Genomic DNA, 23,355 nt, shown 5'->3' on the forward strand with positions numbered 1-23,355 from the left:
AGTGTGCAAAGCAGTCATCAAAGCAAAAGGTGGCTACTGTGAAGACCCTAGAATATAAGACATATTGTCAGTTGTTTCACACTTTAAAACATGAGGATTGTTGTTTCTAAATGAATAATAACTGGTTTTCTCTGCATTATTTTAGGTCTGAAAGCTCTGGCTCTCTGCTTCTCTTTTTATTATTTTGACAATTTCTCATTTGCTGCAAATAAATACAAAATTTTTCACTTTGAATTTCGGAGACTTGTCGTCTGTAGTTTACAGAATAAAACAACAATGTACATTTTACTCAAAAACATACAAATATAAGTACGTGTGTGTGTGTGTGTGTGTGTGTGTGTGTGTGTGTGTGTGTGTGTGTGTGTGTGTGTGTGTGTGTGTGTGTGTAATGGCGACACACTGGCTGTCTGCGATCTCAGGCGGATAAAAGACACTGGGACGATTGCACGAGACAATGGTGCCCTTTAAATGCCGAGGTCAGAAATTTACATCAGCATGTGAATGGTTAATCAGCAGTGCTGGCTGTACAAAACAGCCCCGGGACGCTGCATCCACCCGTGCATCACATAGGACGTACCAGGATGTGCTGTCAGGAAGGGGTTAAGAACATGCGAGGTGCAGATAACATTTCCTCCAGGTATTATCAGCTGTCATATCAGACAAGGACCAGACAGCAAAGGGGGACCTGGCCAATCAGGAGGTGTTTGACTTAATCACAAGGTTGCCTGGGGTTTACATGGGGCTGCAGATAGTCCCATGTCGCAGTGAGCTCATCTGCGGCACCTGCAGAGGGGCCGCGCTCGCTCATCCATCCTGCATCATGTAATGTGACCCGGCCGACCCCCTCCTACCTTTTCCCTGTAGGAAGCTGATCAGTTTATCATCCAGCGACAGATCATCTTCATTATCCAGCACAAACCTCAGGATGGAGGCGAGCTCAGTCTGCAGGAGAGCACGGGGACGTCAGCATCTGCACTCAGATCACACCCACCCCTCCACCACAGGGACTCACCTGCGTCTTGTGATCGAACGTCTCCCACTCCTGAACGTCCTTACTCTTCATGTTGGAGACGTAGAAAAGGAGAACAATGACCTGCGGGGAGGACGGAGGTGAAAGAGTCAGTGCTACATACAATCCGGAGCACAGCGCCACCTGGTGGTCCTGAATACTGTGTGGATGTCCGCATACTCCGGAGCACAGCGCCACCTGGTGGTACTGGATAGTATGTGGCTGTCCCTTGGTCGCAGCACAGAACCCTCACATGATCGTCTCGTGAAGTCAGCGCTGATGTCGCTGCATGTGACCTTACTGACACCAGCCAGAAGCAGCAGCACTTTCTAGGCTCAGGGTCCCGACCCCCTCCCATTATTATAAAGGCTTATCAGAACATCCCAGATCTGCTATTAAGCCTACAGCAGCTGCCTGTATCTCAGCTCCCATCACTCACCTTACATATCTCCAGATCACTGTTCTCTCCATGTACAATCTTCTGCCACTGCACCAAATCCTCAGCTTTAGAGCCGCATCGGCAGTGTCCTGTGCGAGGAACAAGAGGGAAAGACGCTCAGCCTCCTCCTACCATCAGCCACAAAGCAAGACGTCATCTACTGTCTCCACCTCCACACGCAACAGGGTATAAACCTGCAGCTCATTTTATACTCCAGAGCTGCAAGCACAATTCTGCAGACATATTATCAGAAATAACCCAGTATTCCCAACTCACTCTGAGGCCGCACAGCTTTCTCTGGGGATTTATCCTCTGAGAAGTGTAGTCTGCACTCCGGCTACAAACGTACGCACACAGTGACTGCACCAGCAGAATAGTGAGTGCAGCACTGGAGTATAATACAGGATGTAACTCAGGATCAGTAATGTAATGTATGTACACAGTGACTGCACCAGCAGAATAGTGAGTGCAGCTCTGGAGTATAATACAGGAGGTAACTCAGGATCAGTAATGTAACGTATGTACACAGTGACTGCACCAGTAGAATAGTGAGTGCAGCTCTGGAGTATAATACAGGATGTAACTCAGGATCAGTAATGTAATGTATGTACACAGTGACTGCACCAGCAGAATAGTGAGTGCAGCTCTGGAGTATAATACAGGATGTAACTCAGGATCAGTAATGTAATGTATGTACACAGTGACTGCACCAGCAGAATAGTGAGTGCAGCACTGGAGTATAATACAGGATGTAACTCAGGATCAGTAATGTAATGTATGTACACAGTGACTGCACCAGCAGAATAGTGAGTGCAGCTCTGGAGTATAATACAGGATGTAACTCAGGATCAGTAATGTAATGTATGTACACAGTGACTGCACCAGCAGAATAGTGAGTGCAGCTCTGGAGTATAATACAGGATGTAACTCAGGATCAGTAATGTAATGTATGTACACAGTGACAGCACCAGCAGAATAGTGAGTGCAGCACTGGAGTATAATACAGGATGTAACTCAGGATCAGTAATGTAATGTATGTACACAGTGACTGCACCAGCAGAATAGTGAGTGCAGCACTGGAGTATAATACAGGATGTAACTCAGGATCAGTAATGTAATGTATGTACACAGTGACAGCACCAGCAGAATAGTGAGTGCAGCTCTGGAGTATAATACAGGATGTAACTCAGGATCAGTAATGTAATGTATGTACACAGTGACTGCACCAGCAGAATAGTGAGTGCAGCTCTGGAGTATAATACAGGATGTAACTCAGGATCAGTAATGTAATGTATGTACACAGTGACTGCACCAGCAGAATAGTGAGCGCAGCTCTGGAGTATAATACAGGATGCAACTCAGGATAAGTAATGTAATGTATTTACACAGTGACTGCACCAGCAGAATAGTGAGTGCAGCTCTGGAGTATAATACAGGATGTAACTCAGGATCAGTAATGTAATGTATGTACACAGTGACTGCACCAGCAGAATAGTGAGTGCAGCTCTGGGGTATAATACAGAAGGTAACTCAGGATCAGTAATGTAATGTATGTACACAGTGACTGCACCAGCAGAATAATGAGTGGAGCTCTGGAGTATAATACAGGATGTAACTCAGGATCAGTAATGTAATGTATGTACACAGTGACTGCACCAGCAGAATAGTGAGCGCAGCTCTGGAGTATAATACAGGATGCAACTCAGGATAAGTAATGTAATGTATTTACACAGTGACTGCACCAGCAGAATAGTGAGTGCAGCTCTGGAGTATAATACAGGATGTAACTCAGGATCAGTAATGTAATGTATGTACACAGTGACTGCACCAGCAGAATAGTGAGTGCAGCTCTGGGGTATAATACAGAAGGTAACTCAGGATCAGTAATGTAATGTATGTACACAGTGACTGCACCAGCAGAATAGTGAGTGCAGCTCTGGAGTATAATACAGGAGGTAACTCAGGATCAGTAATGTATGTACACAGTGACTGCACCAGCAGAATAGTGAGTGCAGCTCTGGAGTATAATACAGGATGTAACTCAGGATCAGTAATGTAATGTATGTACACAGTGACTGCACCAGCAGAATAGTGAGGGCAGCTCTGGAGTATAATACAGGAGGTAACTCAGGATCAGTAATGTAATGTATGTACACAGTGACTACACCAGCAGAATAGTGAGTGCAGCTCTGGAGTATAATACAGGATGTAACTCAGGATCAGTAATATAATGTATGTACACAGTGATTGCACCAGCAGAATAATGAGTGCAGCTCTGGAGTATAATACAGGATGTAACCCAGGATCAGTAATGTAATGTATGTACACAATGACTGCACCAGCAGAATAGTGAGTGCAGCTCTGGAGTATAATACAGAAGGTAACTCAGGATCAGTTATGTAATGTATGTACACAGTGACTGCACAAGCAGAACAGTGAGCGCAGCTCTGGAGTATAATACAGGATGTAACTCATGATCAGTAATGTATGTACACAGTGACTGCACCAGCAGAATAGTGAGTGCAGCTCTGGGGTATAATACAGAAGGTAACTCAGGATCAGAAATGTATGTACACAGTGACTGCACCAGCAGAATAGTGAGTGCAGCTCTGGAGTATAATACAGGATGTAACTCAGGATCAGTAATGTAATGTATGTACACAGTGACTGCACCAGCAGAATAGTGAGTGCCGCTCTGGAGTATAATACAGGATGTGACTCAGGATCAGTAATGTAATGTGTGTACACAGTGACTGCACCAGCAGAATAGTGAGTGCAGCTCTGGAGTATAATACAGGATGTAACTCAGGATTAGTAATGTAATGTATGTACACAGTGACAGCACCAGCAGAATAGTGAGTGCAGCTCTGGAGTATAATACAGGATGTAACTCAGGATCAGTAATGTATGTACACAGTGACTGCACCAGCAGAATAGTGAGTGCAGCTCTGGGGTATAATACAGGAGGGTACTCAGGATCAGTAATGTAATGTATGTACACAGTGACTGCACCAGCAGAATAGTGAGTGCAGCTCTGGGGTATAATACAGGATGAAACCCAGGATCAGTAATGTAATGTATGTACACAGTGACTGCACCAGCAGAATAGTGAGCGCAGCTCTGGAGTATAATACAGGATGCAACTCAGGATCAGTAATGTAATGTATTTACACAGTGACTGCACCAGCAGAATAGTGAGTGCAGCTCTGGAGTATAATACAGGATGTAACTCATGATAAGTAATGTATGTACACAGTGACTGCACCAGCAGAATAGTGAGTGCAGCTCTGGGGTATAATACAGAAGGTAACTCAGGATCAGTAATGTAATGTATGTACACAGTGACTGCACCAGCAGAATAGTGAGTGCAGCTCTGGAGTATAATACAGGATGTAACTCAGGATCAGTAATGTAATGTATGTACACAGTGACTGCACCAGCAGAATAGTGAGTGCAGCTCTGGAGTATAATACAGGATGTAACTCAGGATCAGTAATGTAATGTATGTACACAGTGACCGTACCAGCAGAATAGTGAGTGCAGCTCTGGGGTATAATACAGGAGGGTACTCAGGATCAGTAATGTAATGTATGTACACAGTGACTGCACCAGCAGAATAGTGAGTGCAGCTCTGGAGTATAATACAGGATGTAACTCAGGATCAGTAATTTAATTTATGTACACAGTGACTGCACCAGCAGAATAGTGAGAGAAGCTCTGGGGTATAATACAGGATGTAACCCAGGATCAGTAATGTAATGTATGTACACAGTGACTGCACCAGCAGAATAGTGAGTGCAGCTCTGGAGTATAATACAGGATGTAACTCATGATAAGTAATGTATGTACACAGTGACTGCACCAGCAGAATAGTGAGTGCAGCTCTGGAGTATAATACAGGATGCAACTCAGGATCAGTAATGTATGTACACAGTGACTGCACCAGCAGAATAGTGAGTGCAGCTCTGGAGTATAATACAGGATGTAACTCATGATAAGTAATGTATGTACACAGTGACTGCACCAGCAAAATAGTGAGTGCAGCTCTGGAGTATAATACAGGATGTAACTCATGATAAGTAATGTATGTACACAGTGACTGCACCAGCAAAATAGTGAGTGCAGCTCTGGAGTATAATACAGGATGTAACTCATGATAAGTAATGTATGTACACAGTGACTGCACCAGCAAAATAGTGAGTGCAGCTCTGGAGTATAATACAGGAGTTAACACAGGATCAGTAATGTAATGTATGTACACAGTGACTGCACCAGCAGAATAGTGAGTGCAGCTCTGGAGTATAATACAGGATGTAACTCAGGATCAGTAATGTATGTACACAGTGACTGCACCAGCAGAATAGTGAGTGCAGCTCTGGAGTATAATACAGGAGTTAACATAGGATCAGTAATGTAATGTATGTACACAGTGACTGCACCAGCAGAATAGTGAGTGCAGCTCTGGAGTATAATACAGGAGGTAACTCAGGATCAGTAATGTATGTACACAGTGACTGCACCAGCAGAATAGTGAGCGCAGCTCTGGGGTATAATACAGGATGTAACTCAGGATCAGTAATGTATGTACACAGTGACTGCACCAGCAGAATAGTGAGTGCAGCTCTGGAGTATAATACAGGAGTTAACACAGGATCAGTAATGTAATGTATGTACACAGTGACTGCACCAGCAGAATAGTGAGTGCAGCTCTGGAGTATAATACAGGATGTAACTCAGGATCAGTAATGTAATGTATGTACACAGTGACTGCACCAGCAGAATAGTGAGTGCAGCTCTGGAGTATAATACAGGAGGTAACTCAGGATCAGTAATGTATGTACACAGTGACTGCACCAGCAGAATAGTGAGCGCAGCTCTGGGGTATAATACAGGATGTAACTCAGGATCAGTAATGTAATCTATGTACACAGTGACTGCACCAGCAGAATAATGAGTGCAGCTCTGGAGTATAATACAGGATGTAACCCAGGATCAGTAATGTAATGTATGTACACAGTGACTGCACCAGCAGAATAGTGAGCGCAGCTCTGGGGTATAATACAGGAGGTAACTCAGGATCAGTAATGTAATGTATGTACACAGTGACTGCACCAGCAGAACAGTGAGCGCAGCTCTGGAGTATAATACAGGATGCAACTCAGGATCAGTAATGTATGTACACAGTGACTGCACCAGCAGAATAGTGAGTGCCGCTCTGGAGTATAATACAGGATGTAACTCAGGATCAGTAATGTAAAGTATGTACACAGTGACTGCACCAGCAGAATAGTGAGTGCAGCTCTGGAGTATAATACAGGATGTAACTCAGGATCAGTAATGTAATGTATGTACACAGTGACTGCACCAGCAGAATAGTGAGTGCAGCTCTGGAGTATAATACAGGATGTAACTCAGGATCAGTAATGTAATGTATGTACACAGTGACTGCACCAGCAGAATAGTGAGTGCAGCTCTGGAGTATAATACAGGATGTAACTCAGGATCAGTAATGTAATGTATGTACACAGTGACTGCACCAGCAGAATAGTGAGTGCAGCTCTGGAGTATAATACAGGATGTAACTCAGGATCAGTAATGTAATGTATGTACACAGTGACTGCACCAGCAGAATAGTGAGTGCAGCTCTGGAGTATAATACAGGATGTAACTCAGGATCAGTAATGTAATGTGTGTACACAGTGACTGCACCAGCAGAATAGTGAGTGCAGCTCTGGAGTATAATACAGGAGGGTACTCAGGATCAGTAATGTAATGTATGTACACAGTGACTGCACCAGCAGAATAGTGAGCGCAGCTCTGGAATATAATACAGGAAGTAACTCAGGATCAGTAATGTAATGTATGTACACAGTGACTGCACCAGCAGAATAGTGAGTGCAGCTCTGGAGTATAATACAGGAAGTAACTCAGGATCAGTAATGTAATGTATGTACACAGTGACTGCACTAGGAGAATAGTGAGTGCAGCTCTGGAGTATAATACAGGAGGGTACTCAGGATCAGTAATGTAATGTATGTACACAGTGACTGCACCAGCAGAATAGTGAGCGCAGCTCTGGAGTATAATACAGGAAGTAACTCAGGATCAGTAATGTAATGTTTGTACACAGTGACTGCACCAGCAGAATAGTGAGTGCAGCTCTGGAGTATAATACAGGATGTAACTCAGGATCAGTAATGTAATGTATGTACACAGTGACTGCACCAGCAGAATAGTGAGTGCAGCTCTGGAGTATAATACAGGATGTAACTCAGGATCAGTAATTTAATTTATGTACACAGTGACTGCACCAGCAGAATAATGAGTGCAGCTCTGGAGTATAATACAGGATGTAACCCAGGATCAGTAATGTAATGTATGTACACAGTGACTGCACCAGCAGAATAGTGAGCGCAGCTCTGAAGTATAATACAGGATGCAACTCAGGATCAGTAATGTAATGTATGTATACAGTGACTGCACCAGCAGAATAGTGAGTGCAGCTCTGGAGTATAATACAGGATGTAACTCAGGATCAGTAATGTATGTACACAGTGACTGCACAAGCAGAATAGTGAGTGCAGCTCTGGGGTATAATACAGGATGTAACTCAGGATCAGTAATGTAATGTATGTACACAGTGACTGCACCAGCAGAATAGTGAGTGCAGCTCTGGGGTATAATACAGAAGGTAACTCAGGATCAGTAAATGTAATGTATGTACACAGTGACTGCACCAGCAGAATAGTGAGTGCAGCTCTGGCGTATAATACAGGATGTAACTCAGGATCAGTAATGTAATGTACACAGTGACTGCACCAGCAGAATAGTGAGTGCAGCTCTGGAGTATAATACAGGCTGTAACTCATGATCAGTAATGTATGTACACAGTGACTGCACCAGCAGAATAGTGAGTGCAGCTCTGGGGTATAATACAGGAGGTAACTCAGGATCAGTAATGTAATGTATGTACACAGTGACTGCACCAGCAGAATAGTGAGTGCAGCTCTGGAGTATAATACAGGAGGTAACTCAGGATCAGTAATGTATGTACACAGTGACTGCACCAACAGAATAGTGAGTGCAGCTCTGGAGTATAATACAGGATGTAACTCAGGATCAGTAATGTAATGTATGTACACAGTGACTGCACCAGCAGAATAGCGAGTGCAGCTCTGGAGTATAATACAGGCTATATCTCAGGATCAGTAATGTAATGTATGTACACAGGGACTCCACCAGCAGAATAGTGAGTGCAGCTCTGGAGTATAATACAGGAGGTAACTCAGGATCAGTAATGTAAAGTATGTACACAGTGACTGCACCAGCAGAATAGTGAGTGCAGCTCTGGAGTATAATACAGGATGTAACTCAGGATCAGTAATGTAATGTATGTACACAGTGACTGCACCAGCAGAATAGTGAGTGCAGCTCTGGAGTATAATACAGGATGTAACTCAGGATCAGTAATGTAATGTATGCACACAGTGACTGCACCAGCAGAACAGTGAGTGCAGCTCAGGAGTATAATACAGGATGTAACTCAGGATCAGTAATGTAATGTATGTACACAGTGACTGCACCAGCAGAATAGTGAGTGCAGCTCTGGAGTATAATACAGGATGTAACTCAGGATCAGTAATGTAATGTATGTACACAGTGACTGCACCAGCAGAATAGTGAGTGCAGCTCTGGAGTATAATACAGGATGTAACTCAGGATCAGTCATGTAATGTATGTACACAGTGACTGCACCAGCAGAATAGCGAGTGCAGCTCTGGAGTATAATACAGGAGGTAACTCAGGATCAGTAATGTAATGTATGTACACAGTGACTGCACCAGCAGAATAGTGAGTGCAGCTCTGGAGTATAATACAGGATGTAACTCAGGATCAGTAATGTAATGTATGTACACAGTGACTGCACCAGCAGAATAGCGAGTGCAGCTCTGGAGTATAATACAGGAGGTAACTCAGGATCAGTAATGTAAAGTATGTACACAGTGACTGCACCAGCAGAATAGTGAGTGCAGCTCTGGAGTATAATACAGGATGTAACTCCGGATCAGTAATGTAATGTATGTACACAGTGACTGCACCAGCAGAATAGTGAGTGCAGCTCTGGAGTATAATACAGGATGTAACTCAGGATCAGTAATGTAAAGTATGTACACAGTGACTGCACAGATTACCCCGCTTGTACATCGCTGTCACTAATCATCCAGTGATCTTACTCTGTAAGAACTTCAGTCTTTCTTCCGTCGGCTGCTTTAGGATCCGGGCGGCTTCCTCCAGGTTCCCGTTCCTATAACACATGTACATGGTTGATCAGCACAGATCCCATATGCCGGATGTCCAGCTCTGCTTCATCTAATGTGTGATCATGAATTATAGAAGCCCCGGTGATCGCCGCCATGTCTAGGGTATCACGATTTAATTACTTTCTATTGATGGGAACTGGTCTGTTGGAACGTCTGTGGGACAGTAGCCAAATCATTACCCACAGCCCTGTACGGCCGCGAACATGCAGAGGAATACAACTCCCATCATTCATGATGTGCAATAGGTGGCACATGTAGAAAGCCCACAGGTACAAAAGGCTCTAATAATTGGAGGAAATCAGGGATTACAGAACAGCCCCCCTAGAGAGGGGGTGGGGGACATACCGTCACTATGGGGCAAGCCTTACAGCTACAGGGTGGGCATTACTTACAGTTTAGTGATGATTTTGATGAAGATGCTCAGATCCTGCATCTGGGAGAGACGCTCGATGGCCTCATCCACTTTCAAGCTGTTGACCTGGTGGAAACATGGAAAGTTTAGGAGGTGCAGACGTCCCCACTACATCAGAGGCACCGGTGACGTGTTCTCCCCCCGGTGATGAATTGATGATCGATGGGGTCCGAACACTGCGACTCACACTGATCTGGGGACTTTTAACCCCATTTATGGGGAGGGGAGAGCGGGACGCGCAGCTGCACTCACTTCCGATGGGGGAAGCGGGACGCACGGCCGGCAGCGGCTCCACGCTGTCCTCTGCTTTCTCCGGGAGCCCCATAGGGAATGAACAGAGAGCAGTCAGGCATAAGATTGGCCACCCCACTTTGTAACGCAATAAATACTCCCTGTTGCGATAGGTGGGGGGCAGGGGTCCCAGCAGTCGGACCCCCTCCGATCAGCATCACCGGGCATCCAGGGACCCTCTTCTCAACCGCCCAGCACCACCCCTGATGGACAGGGATAAGACACTGTAGTTTGTTAAGTCACCTTTGCTTCTTCCTAAAATCTCCAGGGCCGGACGACGCATGAGATATAAAGTCACTGCTCGACACCGCGGTGTACTGTGACTACTCGGGCCAAAACATGAGCGGTGCTCAAATAAGATTTTTGGACGGATCGACCGGCAGACAGAGCTGCAAAGCCCCCGACGGATCACAGCTGACGCAGGTACCGGGGTCAGGTGGAGCAGTCTGCAGTGCAACGTCTCAGCCTGCAGGACGGGCAATCCTGACCATAGCTGACGCAGGTACCGGGGTCAGGTGGAGCAGTCTGCAGTGCAACGTCTCAGCCTGCAGGACGGGCAATCCTGACAACAGCTGACGCAGGTACCGGGGTCAGGTGGAGCAGTCTGCAGTGCAACGTCTCAGCCTGCAAGAAGGGCAATCCTGATCACAGCTGATGCAGGTACCGGGGTCAGGTGGAGCAGTCTGCAGTGCAACGTCTCAGCCTGCAGGACGGGCAATCCTGACCATAGCTGACGCAGGTACCGGGGTCAGGTGGAGCAGTCTGCAGTGCAACGTCTCAGCCTGCAGGACGGGCAATCCTGACAACAGCTGACGCAGGTACCGGGGTCAGGTGGAGCAGTCTGCAGTGCAACGTCTCAGCCTGCAAGAAGGGCAATCCTGATCACAGCTGATGCAGGTACCGGGGTCAGGTGGAGCAGTCTGCAGTGCAACGTCTCAGCCTGCAGGACGGGCAATCCTGACCACAGCTGACGCAGGTACCGGGGTCAGGTGGAGCAGTCTGCAGTGCAACGTCTCAGCATGCAGGACGGGCAATCCTGACCACGGGACGTGGGGTAGAGTCCATGCCGGTGCAGGTGTAATGTGTAGTGACCATCAGGCCTTACCCATGTCAGCAGAGACTCCATCAAGGCCCCGCGCAGCGACATCTTTTCAGGCTTTGGGAGTCCGGGAATCTGTGATCTCCTGTGGGGAGAGAAGCAATCGTCAGGTTACATAGACCTTAGCAATCATATCATTGCATCTGACGGCTAACCCTGCTCCAAAAACAGTCTGGAACCTCTCCTGAAATCCTCTGTGCTGCTGGGAACCTGCCCTGCACATGTTGCATTAAGCAGCTGCTCCCACTGCTGGTGCAGGCAGCCGCCTTCCCGAAGGTCTCAGGCAAAGAAGGCAGTGGCAGATGCTCACCATTCATACAAAGTCCACCCAGTAATGTGATAAGAGTAGTAACCCCTTCACTGCCGCGCCTGCAGGTGCAGACAATATACACCACTGCCAAGATCTCTGCTTGCTACCAGTGAATGGAGATTGTAATCTATGAACCACAAAGGCTTGTGGAGGCACAACGTTCCCATTCACTGACAGTTATCAGATATGTAAAAAAAAAAAAAAAAAAATTTAAGGAAATGAAAAGTCACGTTTTTCAGAAAATTGCAGTGATGCAGCTTGGTGTACACAGCGCCCCCTGCTGCACCGGAGGCCGCGCTCAGCACAACATCGTTACACAATTCAATTGGGTCAAAGTTGCACAATTTTCCTTATTCATATTTTTCTCGTTAAATGCAAAAAAAAAAAAAAAAACACACCACAGCAAGAAAAGCCAAATGGAGGAACCTGATTGGTTGTTAGTGGTGGATCAGGCTATGAGCGTTCAGCGAAAAGAGGGCCGTGGTCACAAGAATTAGATTTTTTATTTGAGGTTTGTGAAATATAAAGAGAAACTGAGCTGTGCGACCAAAGAGCGGACGGACGGACGGTGCCTGATCACACACAGGACACTGCAGTGGATGATCCGTCCCCAGCGGCAACTAGACGTCAGACGTACCGTAAGAAAAGCCCCTGCACCCGCAAACTGCCCCCAGTATCTGCACCTGCTAATGATTGGCAGCACCCGATCCTCCTCAGATGATTAGCAGCACTCTGCCCCCCCAATATCCCCCCCCCGCGATAATTAGCAGCACTCTGCCCCCATCCCCCGCAGGATCTCCCCTAATAACTGGCAGCACCCTGCCCCCCCATTATTCCCCCCTGATGATTGGCAGCACCCTGCCCCCCCCATTATTTCCCCCTGATGATTGGCAGCACCCTGCCCAACCATTATTTCCCCCTGATAATTGGCAGCCCCCTACCCCCAATTATTCCCCCCTGATGACTGGCAGCACCCTGCCCCCCCCCATTATTCCCCCCTGATGATTGGCAGCACGCTGCCCCCCCCATTGTTTCCCCCTGATAATTGGTAGCACCCTGCCCCCCCATTATTCCCCCGATGATTGGCAGCACCCTGCCCCCCCCCCATTATTTCCCTCTGATAATTGGCAGCACCCTACCCCCCATTATTCCTTCTTGATGACTGGCAGCACCCTGCCCCCCCCCCCGTGGGTCCCCCCTGCCCCATTGTTCCCCCTGATTGGCAGCACCCTGTCCCACCCCCCACCCATTGTTCCCCCCTGATGACTGGCAGTACGCTACCCCCATTATTCCCCCCTGATGATTGGCAGCACCCGGTCCCCCCTGCCCCCATTATTCCTCCCTGATGACTGGCAGCATCCTGCCCCCCCCCCCCCCGTGGGTCCCCCCTGCCCCATTGTTCCCCCCTGATGATTGGTAGCACCCGGTCCCCCCTGCCCCCATTATTCCTCCCTGATGACTGGCAGCATCCTGCCCCCCACCCCCACCCCGCGGGTCCCCCCTGCCCCATTATTCCCCCCTGATGATTGGCAGCACCCTGTCCCGCCCCCCCCCCCCCCCCCCCCCCCATTGTTCCCCCCTGATGACTGGCAGCATCCAGCCCCCCCCTGCCCCCATTGTTCCCCCCTGATGATTGGCAGCATCCTGTCCCCCCCTGCCCCCATTGATCCCCCCTGATGATTGGCAGCACCCTGTCCCCCCCCAGTCCCCCCTGCCCCCATTGTTCCCCCCTGATGGTTGGCAGCATCCTGTCCCCCAGTCTCGCACATCGGGGGCTGGTGACCCCCTTACAGACCCGCTCTACACGGTGACGTCCAGCATTAACCCCTTCTTCTCCACCGCATAATGAACAGGAGCAACAATTGCTGCAAACAACTCACTGTACGGCTGTGGCCGGGGAGACGCCGCCCGGCAGCGGGGGAGGGGCGCGGTAACTTTACGGAGTAGAGTCCGCCTCACAGCGCGGAGCGGCCGCCCGGGGCTCGGCGGGGGGCGAGCAAGACCCCCGGAGCAGCCTCCATGGCAGATCAGCTTGTATTTGCATGCCAGATCCCAGCATGCTCCGGGGCAGTGACGCAGCGGTGGCGTGGTGGATTGTGGGATGATGAAGAGTCCTGACTGGCGGCTGCGGCGGGAAATACGGAGCAATCCGCTCCCGGACTACAGCTCCCAGCATGCCCCGCGCTGTGCAAGAGCGGCGCTTCATAGCGGCCTGCAGGAGGAGGGGCGGCGCAGCTGCCGGGGCATGCTGGGAGTTGTAGTGCCGCCACAGCTGGAGGGAGCAAGGCCGCTATAGCGACCAATCGCATGAAGGCGCAGTGAAGTGCAGACCTCCGAGGTCAGGGCCCCTGATCACACCGGGGCCAGGTGACCCCGAGAGCAGACGACCCCCGTATCCCCGACATGCACAGACATCACAGTATAAACATCATCCAGCACTAAATAGATCCGAGACCGGGCCTGGCGGGTGTGCTCACTATGAAAACCCCTCCTGGAAGTTTATACCCGATCTCCGCCCCCCGCTGTGACTGACAGCAGCCGGGAGTCCACATTACCGGATGTATGGACCCGACACACAAAGTACAACATCAATCGTCCGATCACTGAACAAAGAAAATAATAATAGTAATAATAACAGTAATAGTAATAATAATAATAACAGTAACAGTAATAATAGTAGAAACAACAATAGTAATAATTAGTAATAGTAATAATAATAACTGCTGAGTTGCCATTTTTTCTTCTTCTGCCTCAAAAAAAATAGAAACATTCATGCGCTGGTGCCATTTATCCTGCGCTCTACCGTGAGTGGTCACCGCAAGGCGTCCAGGTAAATCTCCAAAATACAAGCTGAACGCCGGATCCGTTCACTGTAAGGCGGCAGATGGAGCCTCTCTGGACGGCCCGGCCTCCTCCCCAGCGGTGGCCCGTACAGACAAACCCTCTGTGTGCGCCTCTGAAAAGATGGAGACTGCTGAACGGAGGCCAGGTAACTCCACTGCCTCAGTGAACGGAGGATCGTCTGGTCATGTATTTCAGAGACTTAGATGGTATCCAAGGTGAAATGTTTCTCCTTGCGGAGAGTGACTTGTTAAGCACGTCAAGGTGAGGACACTTAAGCGAAACCATATCTCACACTTCGCACTGATGAGGGGCAGTGTCCCAAAACACTGTCTGCAAATTGAGATTATGGTTCTGGCTTTTATCCTAAGTCGCATGACAAGGCTCGTTAAAGGGTCGATATTGACTTTTAGGGATGCTACTTCCTATAGGTGGCGCTAGAGTTCTAGTCCTCTTCCTCTCTGAAGAGACAATTTAGAGATGTAGATGGAAATGTGTGGGGGGCCACTACAATGTCATATCTGCAATTTCCACTCTGCAATATCCGTCGCTTATGTCCAGAAATCACTCATAGGCCGGAGCCACGCCAGCGCACGGCACCCGAAGCAGAGCCACAGGACCCGACGCAGAGCCACGCCAGCGCACGGAACCCGACGCAGAGCCACGCCAGCGCACGGCACCCGACGCAGAGCCACGCCAGCGCACGGGACCCGACGCAGAGCCACGCCAGCGCACGGGACCCGACGCAGAGCCACGCCAGCGCACGGGACCCGACGCAGAGCCACGCCAGCGCACGGGACCCGACGCAGAGCCACGCCAGCGCACGGGACCCGACGCAGAGCCACGCCAGCGCACGGGACCCGACGCAGAGCCACGCCAGCGCACGGGACCCGACGCAGAGCCACGCCAGCGCACGGGACCCGACGCAGAGCCACGCCAGCGCACGGGACCCGACGCAGAGCCACGCCAGCGCACGGGACCCGACGCAGAGCCACGCCAGCGCACGGGACGATAGGCTAATGACCCTCGACTCCTTCTCTGCTGCGATCAGGAGCAGAGTGTCTGTGCTGCGATTCTCTAGCATGAGAGGATCGCAGCAGAGCTGCGGAGGAAATGGAGAAAGTAATTTCCCCATCTCCTCCATGGCCAGTCAGCGTATATTAGACTGAACTGAGCTGATATCCGAGTGCAGTCCGCTGTTTCACTAGCACCCATAGACTTGTATGGGTGCGAGTGAAAAGAGTCTCTCTGCAAATCACAGCCTGCTGCGCAATAAGCATGAGAAAATAATCGCTGCTCTGAGCAGCCCCATAGTATAACACTGGGCCGAGTGCTATGCTGTGTTTTATCGCATGGTACACAGCCGTGTTATACAGTGTTGTGACCCCGGCCATAGGCCACGGCCCCACTATCAGTATAAGGCCACGGCCCCACTATCCGTATTCGGTCAGTATTTTTTTCTCAGGAGTTGGAGCCAAAACCAGGTGAGGAACAATCAGAGAAAAGGTATAATAGAAACAAGTCACCAATTCTGCATTTATCACCCACTCCTGGTTTTGGCTCCCACTGACCAAATACTGCTAGTGGGGCCGTGGCCATAGAGTCAAAGAAAGAGGAGGGACGGGGGGACACACACACACACACACACACCTCACTATTGCTGGTTGCTGCAGTTCTGGTTCTTTGCAAATGGCAGCCGCAAAATATTTAAGAACCTGCACCCTACAAATCACAAAGCGCCGCTCCCCTCCTTCCCCTGGCGTGCGGCCACAGACTATGCAGCCACACGTGGTGGGCATTTTTCCCCCATTTCTCCTTGTGAAGATGGACAGTCTGGGGCAAAAACAACATTTTAGTGGTTAAAATGAAATTATTTTTTCTTCACCGCCCAATGATATAAAATTCATTGACACTACGGGTGTCACAATGATAACTGCACCCCTAGATGTATTCATGGAGGGGTTTTATATGTAAAATGGGGTCACTTATGGGGGGTGTTTTCTGCGGTTTTCGCACTTCGGGGGCTCTTCCAATGTCACCTGGCGTCTGCAGTCTGTTCCAGACCACTTGTGTGCCCCCCTACCTTTAGAGCGGTGTTTATTTTTTTTTTCCTGTAACCCTTGCAAAAATTAGGGGCTGAATCAACATGTTAATTAACAAATAAAAAAATCTTCCTGGCACTGTGTGTTGATTTTTGTGAATATTTGAAGGGTTAACGAGCTTTCTGAATGCGGTTCGGAGTACTTTGTGGGGTGCATTTTAAAATAGGGTCTTATTTGGGGAGGGGGATTCTGACTTATAAACCCCTCAAAGTGACATCAAATGTGAAGTGGTCCCTAAAACAAAAAACACCCATTTCACAAATGTTGCTGCCGAAGTTTGAAAATTGCAAGTTTTTCTAAAATTTCCAATATTTTCAGAAATAAAACAAAATTTATCAACCTGACTTTACCACTAAAAGTACAATATGTCATGAAAAACAAAATGTCACAGCCCCGGGATGTGCAGAAACACAATCAGACGTCAGATGTGAAAAGCTTGGGCTGCGCAGAGGCGAGGACCCCGATTACAGGGCTGGCTCACCTAGGTTTTCCCAATCTGTACATCTCATACAATCACAGTAGTGCGGCTGAGCCCCCAACGTTCAGGAGCCCCCCAGCTCGCCTGCCTGACACTAACTGATTGCTCTCCCCGCATGCGGTATCAGAGGAGGATGGGCTAATGAAAGGTAGGACTGTGATCTAACAGGGCAGCATAACCCTGGGGATTGGCAGATACAGCCTGCAGTGTAAAGAATAGGGGATTCCGGACAATGCTGAAGTTAGTTTATTATTCTGCAAGTTTTTTGTTTTTTTTTTACAGGTTTAACATCAAAAATAAAATACACTGCAGTGAGGTGCCCTGATGTGAATATGCTTAAAAGCAGCTGCAAAACTGGCACAAAAAAGGGCATCAAAGGGTGTTATTCATAGGGTTAAATGACGTTGGGCCACTGATCTCACACCACCATTACATACATCAAAGCGGGCAAATAGCCACTTTTCACAGATTTGAATAAGTGGTATTTTCAGGGGTTAAATGACTTAATAGTGGTGTGAGATCAGTGGCCCGAAGTCATTTGACCCCTGAAAAATACCACTTATTCAAATCTGTGAAAAGTGGCTATTTGCCCGCTTTGATGCCCATTCTGATGCCCAGAACCCCTTTGGACCAGGATAGAGTGACCTGAATTTGATGCGGGCAATCACTATGTATGTAATGGTGGTGTGAGACCAGTGGCCCAAAGTCATTTAACCCCTGAAGACACCAGTTACTCAAATAATCAAAACTGACTGTCTGCCCACTTTGATGCCAGTTCTGATGCCCAGAACATATTTGGGCCAGGATAGAGGTACCTGAATGTGATGTGGGGCCCCTGATCTGTGGGTCTGCATTGTGAGATCAGTGACCAAAGTCATTTAACCCTTTCAATAACACCCTTCAGTGCCCACTTTGATGCCTATTTTTGTGCCAGTTTCACAACTTTTGCAGCTGCTTTTGAGCATATTCACACCAGGGCACCTCGCTGCAGTGTATGTTATTTTATTTTTGTTAAACCTGTTAAAAAAAAAAAAATAAAATAATAAAATTGCCAAACAAGAAACCAACGTCAGCATCATGGATTCCTGGCCGTCAGTTACTGATGTAGGGGAGGTATACCTTCAGTCTATATGGCTGATCTGCACAGAAGGCGTCTCTTACCAAACCCTGCAGACCACGAGGTACACCCGGGGCGGGCGGTACAGCTGCCAACTACAATACAGAAAGCACAGGTCACACCGAGAGCAGCACAACACCCAGAAAGTCAACACTACAGGGAGATAAACCCAGCGAGGGCACCACCTGCAGCACAAAAGAGGTAATGCAGCCACTACAGTCCACATATTGCTGCAGGACGGAGCAACAAAACAAACAGAACAGCTGGCTCTCAGCCACACGGCGGCAATACGGGCAGAATTTACAAATCTGGAACATTAGTAGGATGTACAATAAAAAAATTACATTGTGGTTCCTTCGTCGATAGGAAAGTATTTATGTAGATTTTTCTTCCCCCCAAAAAAAGGACAAATATGCTAGAACGACGGCCCTTTATCGGGGGGCCAGGAGACGGCCTATTAGCAGCTTCCATAGCACGGAGGCTCCTTCATCAGAAGCGTTTACAAATGGACGACTGAGACAAGAGCACAACTTAGAGAGGGGACAGCAGGACGGGGTGGACGGGGGTAAACAGGCTGCCGATCGCCGGATGTGCGAGAACAATTCTCCTTCATAGGGAGAAATGATCTTTTCTGCAGCACAGATCATGGCTCTCGGTGGAGCATCGTCCTGTGTAACGAGACTCACACCATGGCGGCCTGTGGAAATGGACCTGCAGGAGCTGATGATCTGGAGTCTGCATGTAATAACTGACAGAAGGGCTCAACATAAAGGAAGAGTCAGGCGGCCGTATAACTCCGGCGAGGATTGCAATGCTCCGACTGGCCCAAGTGTGACAAGCTGCACAGAAATCCATGCCGTCAGTCTCGGGTCGGGAGAGCCACCGGCCAGTCCAAGCATTGCAATCCCCGTCGGCCTCTTCCCTAACAGTGGGACTTCTCTCAGACCAGCTACAAGTCCCGTTTTATTCCTCTGTGGTTCTTACATTCACCTTTGTGTACTATGACCTGTAGATCAGTCATTCTGATGCTTGGATGTTTTCCAGCTCACCCCTTATCATGGGTCTGTAGATTCATCCTTGTATTCTGGTGTCGTTTGCTCATCCGGGCTCCTTGTGCACCACGGGACAGGACACTTCTGGCGAGGAGATCCCCCATGTTAGGTGGCTGTTTGAGGAGCAGGAGCGGTGGATCTGGGAATATTTCTTCCCGACTGTGGTCCCTGTGGAACATGGGCTGAAGCTCAGCACTACTCTTCCTTAGGTTGTGGGGGTTGTATGTGACCACAGGAGGCGCCGTTCTCCCCCACACTCTGTGGATGTCCAGGAGGCGGCTCCTTGTGGATCTGCTCATCTGTCACCGGTGATGGCTCCTCGGTAGTTTTCTATCCTCCCTGAACCTCTGGCTGTAGATTTTGTTGGCTTCTTGGCTGAAAGCTGCTCCATCTCAGATACACAAACTTGCTGACGGCCTGCGCGTTGATTTTTGGAGGTTATTTGCAATCCGCTGCTGAATTTCATGCACGACTTCAGCCGTCCTGAACGTTAGAGGCCAGTTTGATGCCATTTCTGTACACAATATTGTGCTGGGAACTCGTCGCCTCCTGCATTTACATAATTGATCCACATTAACTATTCGTTGTTTCGGGGAGATCATCATCTTTCTGATGTGAGCTGCACAGAAAGGCAAAATAAATCTAGGACGCAGCACAAGGGGGCGACACCAGACAGAGCAACAGCCTCCTCCAAAGAGCGAGGCTCCAGAGGCCGGATACTGCTCCATGGGCCACAAAAGAGGCTGAATCTACAGACACGAAAAGCAGGGAGCTGGACGCCTGCAGGAAAACCTCTCCGCACCCGGACGCAGGAGGAAAGATCTTACCTTTCAGTCCTGAGACCTGTAGAACGACGGTGAGAGAAATCTGGGACTTGTAGTTGACCTTCAACTTGCATTGAATCACTTAATATCTGCATGACTACATATGTACATGCGGATATGAAGCGATTCAATGTGCGGATGGTACCCGGGTGTGGAGGACAGGAGACTCATCCAGACCCGGGTACCATAGAACCTGTGAAAAAAAGAATTTAAAATAAAAAAAATATATACATTATACTCACCTTCCGATGGCCCCCGGTCTCCATAGCAATGCGTCCGGTGTGTTGGGCGGCTCACGATGGACTAAAAGGACCTTCCATGACGTCATTTAGTCAGGTGACAGGTCACACGACCACCGTCAGCGGTCGCGTGACCTGTCACATGACTAAACGACATAATGGAAGGTCCTTTTAGACCACTGCGAGCTGTACAAGAGACCAGACGCAGCAGAGAAAAGTCCTGGGGCCATCGGAAGGTGAGTATAATGTTTATTTTTTACCATTCTTATTTAACCATCACTTGGTCACACTATATATGCTGGTTGCATGGATTTCTATAGTGTGACCAAGTTGTCAAGCACTTTCCAAGTGATGCTAAAATCGCTTGTCAACCCGCATGCGGAAATGCAAGTGAAGAACGCTTCACATCCGCATGTCCCTGGCAGGAAAAACGCATGTACAATCCACATGTACAATCCGCATAAGTTTTTCCTGCCAGGGAGAAGCGTAAAAAATCTGCATCGTGAGCACATAGCCTTATCTGAAAATTCCCTACGGTACAGCCATTTATGTAACTCGCTCAGAGAGCGCCGTCATGTGCCGCAGCGCTGTACAGACATCACTGGGGCTCATCTTATAGCGCACCGCCATATGCCGCAGTGCATCCCCCCCCGCTCCACACATCGGGGACTCCTCTCCCCCCTTCCTCACACACACATACATACATACATACATATTGGGGTCTCCTCTCCCCCCTTCCTCACACACACACACATACATACATATCGGGGTCTCCTCTCCCCCCTTCCTCACACACACACATACTGGGGGTCTCCTCTCCCACCTTCCTCACACACACATACATATCGGGGTCTCCTCTCCCCCCTTCTTCACACACACACATACTGGGGGTCTCCTCTCCCCCCTTCTTCACACACACACATACTGGGGGTCTCCTCTCCCCCCTTCCTCACACACACACACATACTGGGGGTCTCCTCTCCCCCCTTCCTCACACACACATACATACTGGGGGTCTCCTCTCCCCCCTTCCTCACACACACACACACATACTGGGGGTCTCCTCTCCCCCCTTCCTCACACACACATACATACATACTGGGGGTCTCCTCTCCCCCCTTCTTCACACACACATATCCCGGGGGTCTCCTCTCCCCCCTTCCTCACACACACATATCCCGGGGGTCTCCTCTCCCCCCTTCCTCACACACACATATCCCGGGGGTCTCCTCTCCCCCCTTCCTCACACACACATACTGGGGGTCTCCTCTCCCCCCTTCTTCACACACACACATACTGGGGGTCTCCTCTCCCCCCTTCCTCACACACACATACTGGGGGTCTCCTCTCCCCCCTTCTTCACACACACATATCCCGGGGGTCTCCTCTCCCCCCTTCCTCACACACACACACACACATACTGGGGGTCTCCTCTCCCCCCTTCCTCACACACACACACACACATATATATACCGGGGGTCTCCTCTCCCCCCCTCACACACACCGGGGTCTCCTCCCTCCACCTCCCGGTGATGACGCAGTTACAGCTTCGGGCCCTGTTGGCGCCTTTACACGACGTCAGACGGCACCGGGCGCCGCCCCCGCTCACCTGCACCGGGAATCCCCGCTCTCCGCCGTCCGCGGTCTCCTCACAGTCTCAGCCCGATTATTATTCAAACCAAGAGACGCCGGCGGGCCCGGCCGCCATTGGCTGCACTCCGTCCGCGCGCGCCTACACGTGACGTCAGCAGCGCCGCCCCACCCCCTCACAGACGCCTCGACATAACACGCCCCTCACGAAGGACACGCCCCCTGCCGCCAGAACAGCCAATCGGGGCGGAGCAACAAAGGAGCAGCCACAGAGACCAGAGAGGAGGGAGGGCCAGAGGAGCAGCCACAGAGACCAGAGAGGGGGGAGGGGAGAGGGCCAGAGGAGCAGCCACAGAGACCAGAGAGGAGGGAGGGGAGAGGGCCAGAGGAGCAGCCACAGAGACCAGAGAGGGGGGAGGGGAGAGGGCCAGAGGAGCAGCCACAGAGACCAGAGGGAGGGGGAGGGCCAGAGGAGCAGCCACAGAGACCAGAGAGGGGAGGGAGGGCCAGAGGAGCAGCCACAGAGACCAGAGAGGGGGGGTAGGCCCAGAGGAGCAGCCACAGAGAGTGGGGAGGGCCAGAGGAGCAGCCACAGAGACCAGAGAGTGGGGGGAGGCCCAGAGGAGCAGCCACAGAGAGTGGGGAGGGCCAGAGGAGCAGCCACAGAGACCAGAGAGTGGGGGGAGGCCCAGAGGAGCAGCCACAGAGAGTGGGGAGGGCCAGAGGAGCAGCCACAGAGACCAGAGAGGGGGGGTAGGGCCAGAGGAGCAGCCACAGAGACCAGAGAGGGGGGAGGGCCAGAGGAGCAGCCACAGAGACCAGAGAGTGGGGGGAGGGCCAGAGGAGCAGCCACAGAGACCAGAGAGTGGGGGGAGGGCCAGAGAAGCAGCCACAGAGAGGGGGGGGAGGACCAGAGGAGCAGCCACAGAGACCAGAGAGGGGGGAGGGCCAGAGGAGCAGCCACAGAGAGTGGGGAGGGCCAGAGGAGCAGCCACAGAGAGGGGGGAGGGACAGAGGAGCAGCCACAGAGACCAGAGAGGGACAGAGGAGCAGCCACAGAGACCAGAGAGGGGGGGGAGGGCCAGAGGAGCAGCCACAGAGACCAGAGAGGGGCAGAGGAGCAGCCACAGAGACCAGAGAGGGGCAGAGGAGCAGCCACAGAGACCAGAGAGGGGCAGAGGAGCAGCCACAGAGACCAGAGAGGGGCAGAGGAGCAGCCACAGAGACCAGA

At 49.9% G+C, this 23,355-nt stretch overlaps 1 protein-coding gene across 3 annotated transcripts in view; it reads right to left on the reverse strand.

Annotated features, from left to right (window-relative positions):
- Window positions 1–22,314, reverse strand: part of NUMA1 (nuclear mitotic apparatus protein 1) — a 52,611-nt gene extending 30,297 nt beyond the window's left edge. The window contains exons 1-7 of one of the 3 annotated variants that reach the window (XM_073661166.1): window positions 22,144–22,314; window positions 11,578–11,656; window positions 10,162–10,247; window positions 9,683–9,753; window positions 1,449–1,537; window positions 1,013–1,093; window positions 852–942 (exon numbers count right to left, since the gene is read on the reverse strand). In XM_073661166.1, the coding sequence (XP_073517267.1) occupies window positions 852–942; window positions 1,013–1,093; window positions 1,449–1,537; window positions 9,683–9,753; window positions 10,162–10,247; window positions 11,578–11,619 (460 nt within the window). In that variant the 5' untranslated portion in view covers window positions 11,620–11,656; window positions 22,144–22,314. Of the gene's footprint in view, window positions 1–851; window positions 943–1,012; window positions 1,094–1,448; window positions 1,538–9,682; window positions 9,754–10,161; window positions 10,248–11,577; window positions 11,657–11,750; window positions 11,810–13,761; window positions 13,976–22,143 lie in introns of those variants that run through there. The other 2 variants (XM_073661167.1, XM_073661165.1) reach the window with 2 other exon arrangements.
- Window positions 22,315–23,355: the final 1,041 nt, after the last annotated feature.

Source organism: Phyllobates terribilis, unplaced genomic scaffold, assembly GCF_046119375.1.
Source record: "Phyllobates terribilis strain yellow unplaced genomic scaffold, ASM4611937v1 Scaffold_2__4_contigs__length_985480577, whole genome shotgun sequence".
NCBI classification, from domain to species: Eukaryota; Metazoa; Chordata; class Amphibia; order Anura; family Dendrobatidae; genus Phyllobates; species Phyllobates terribilis.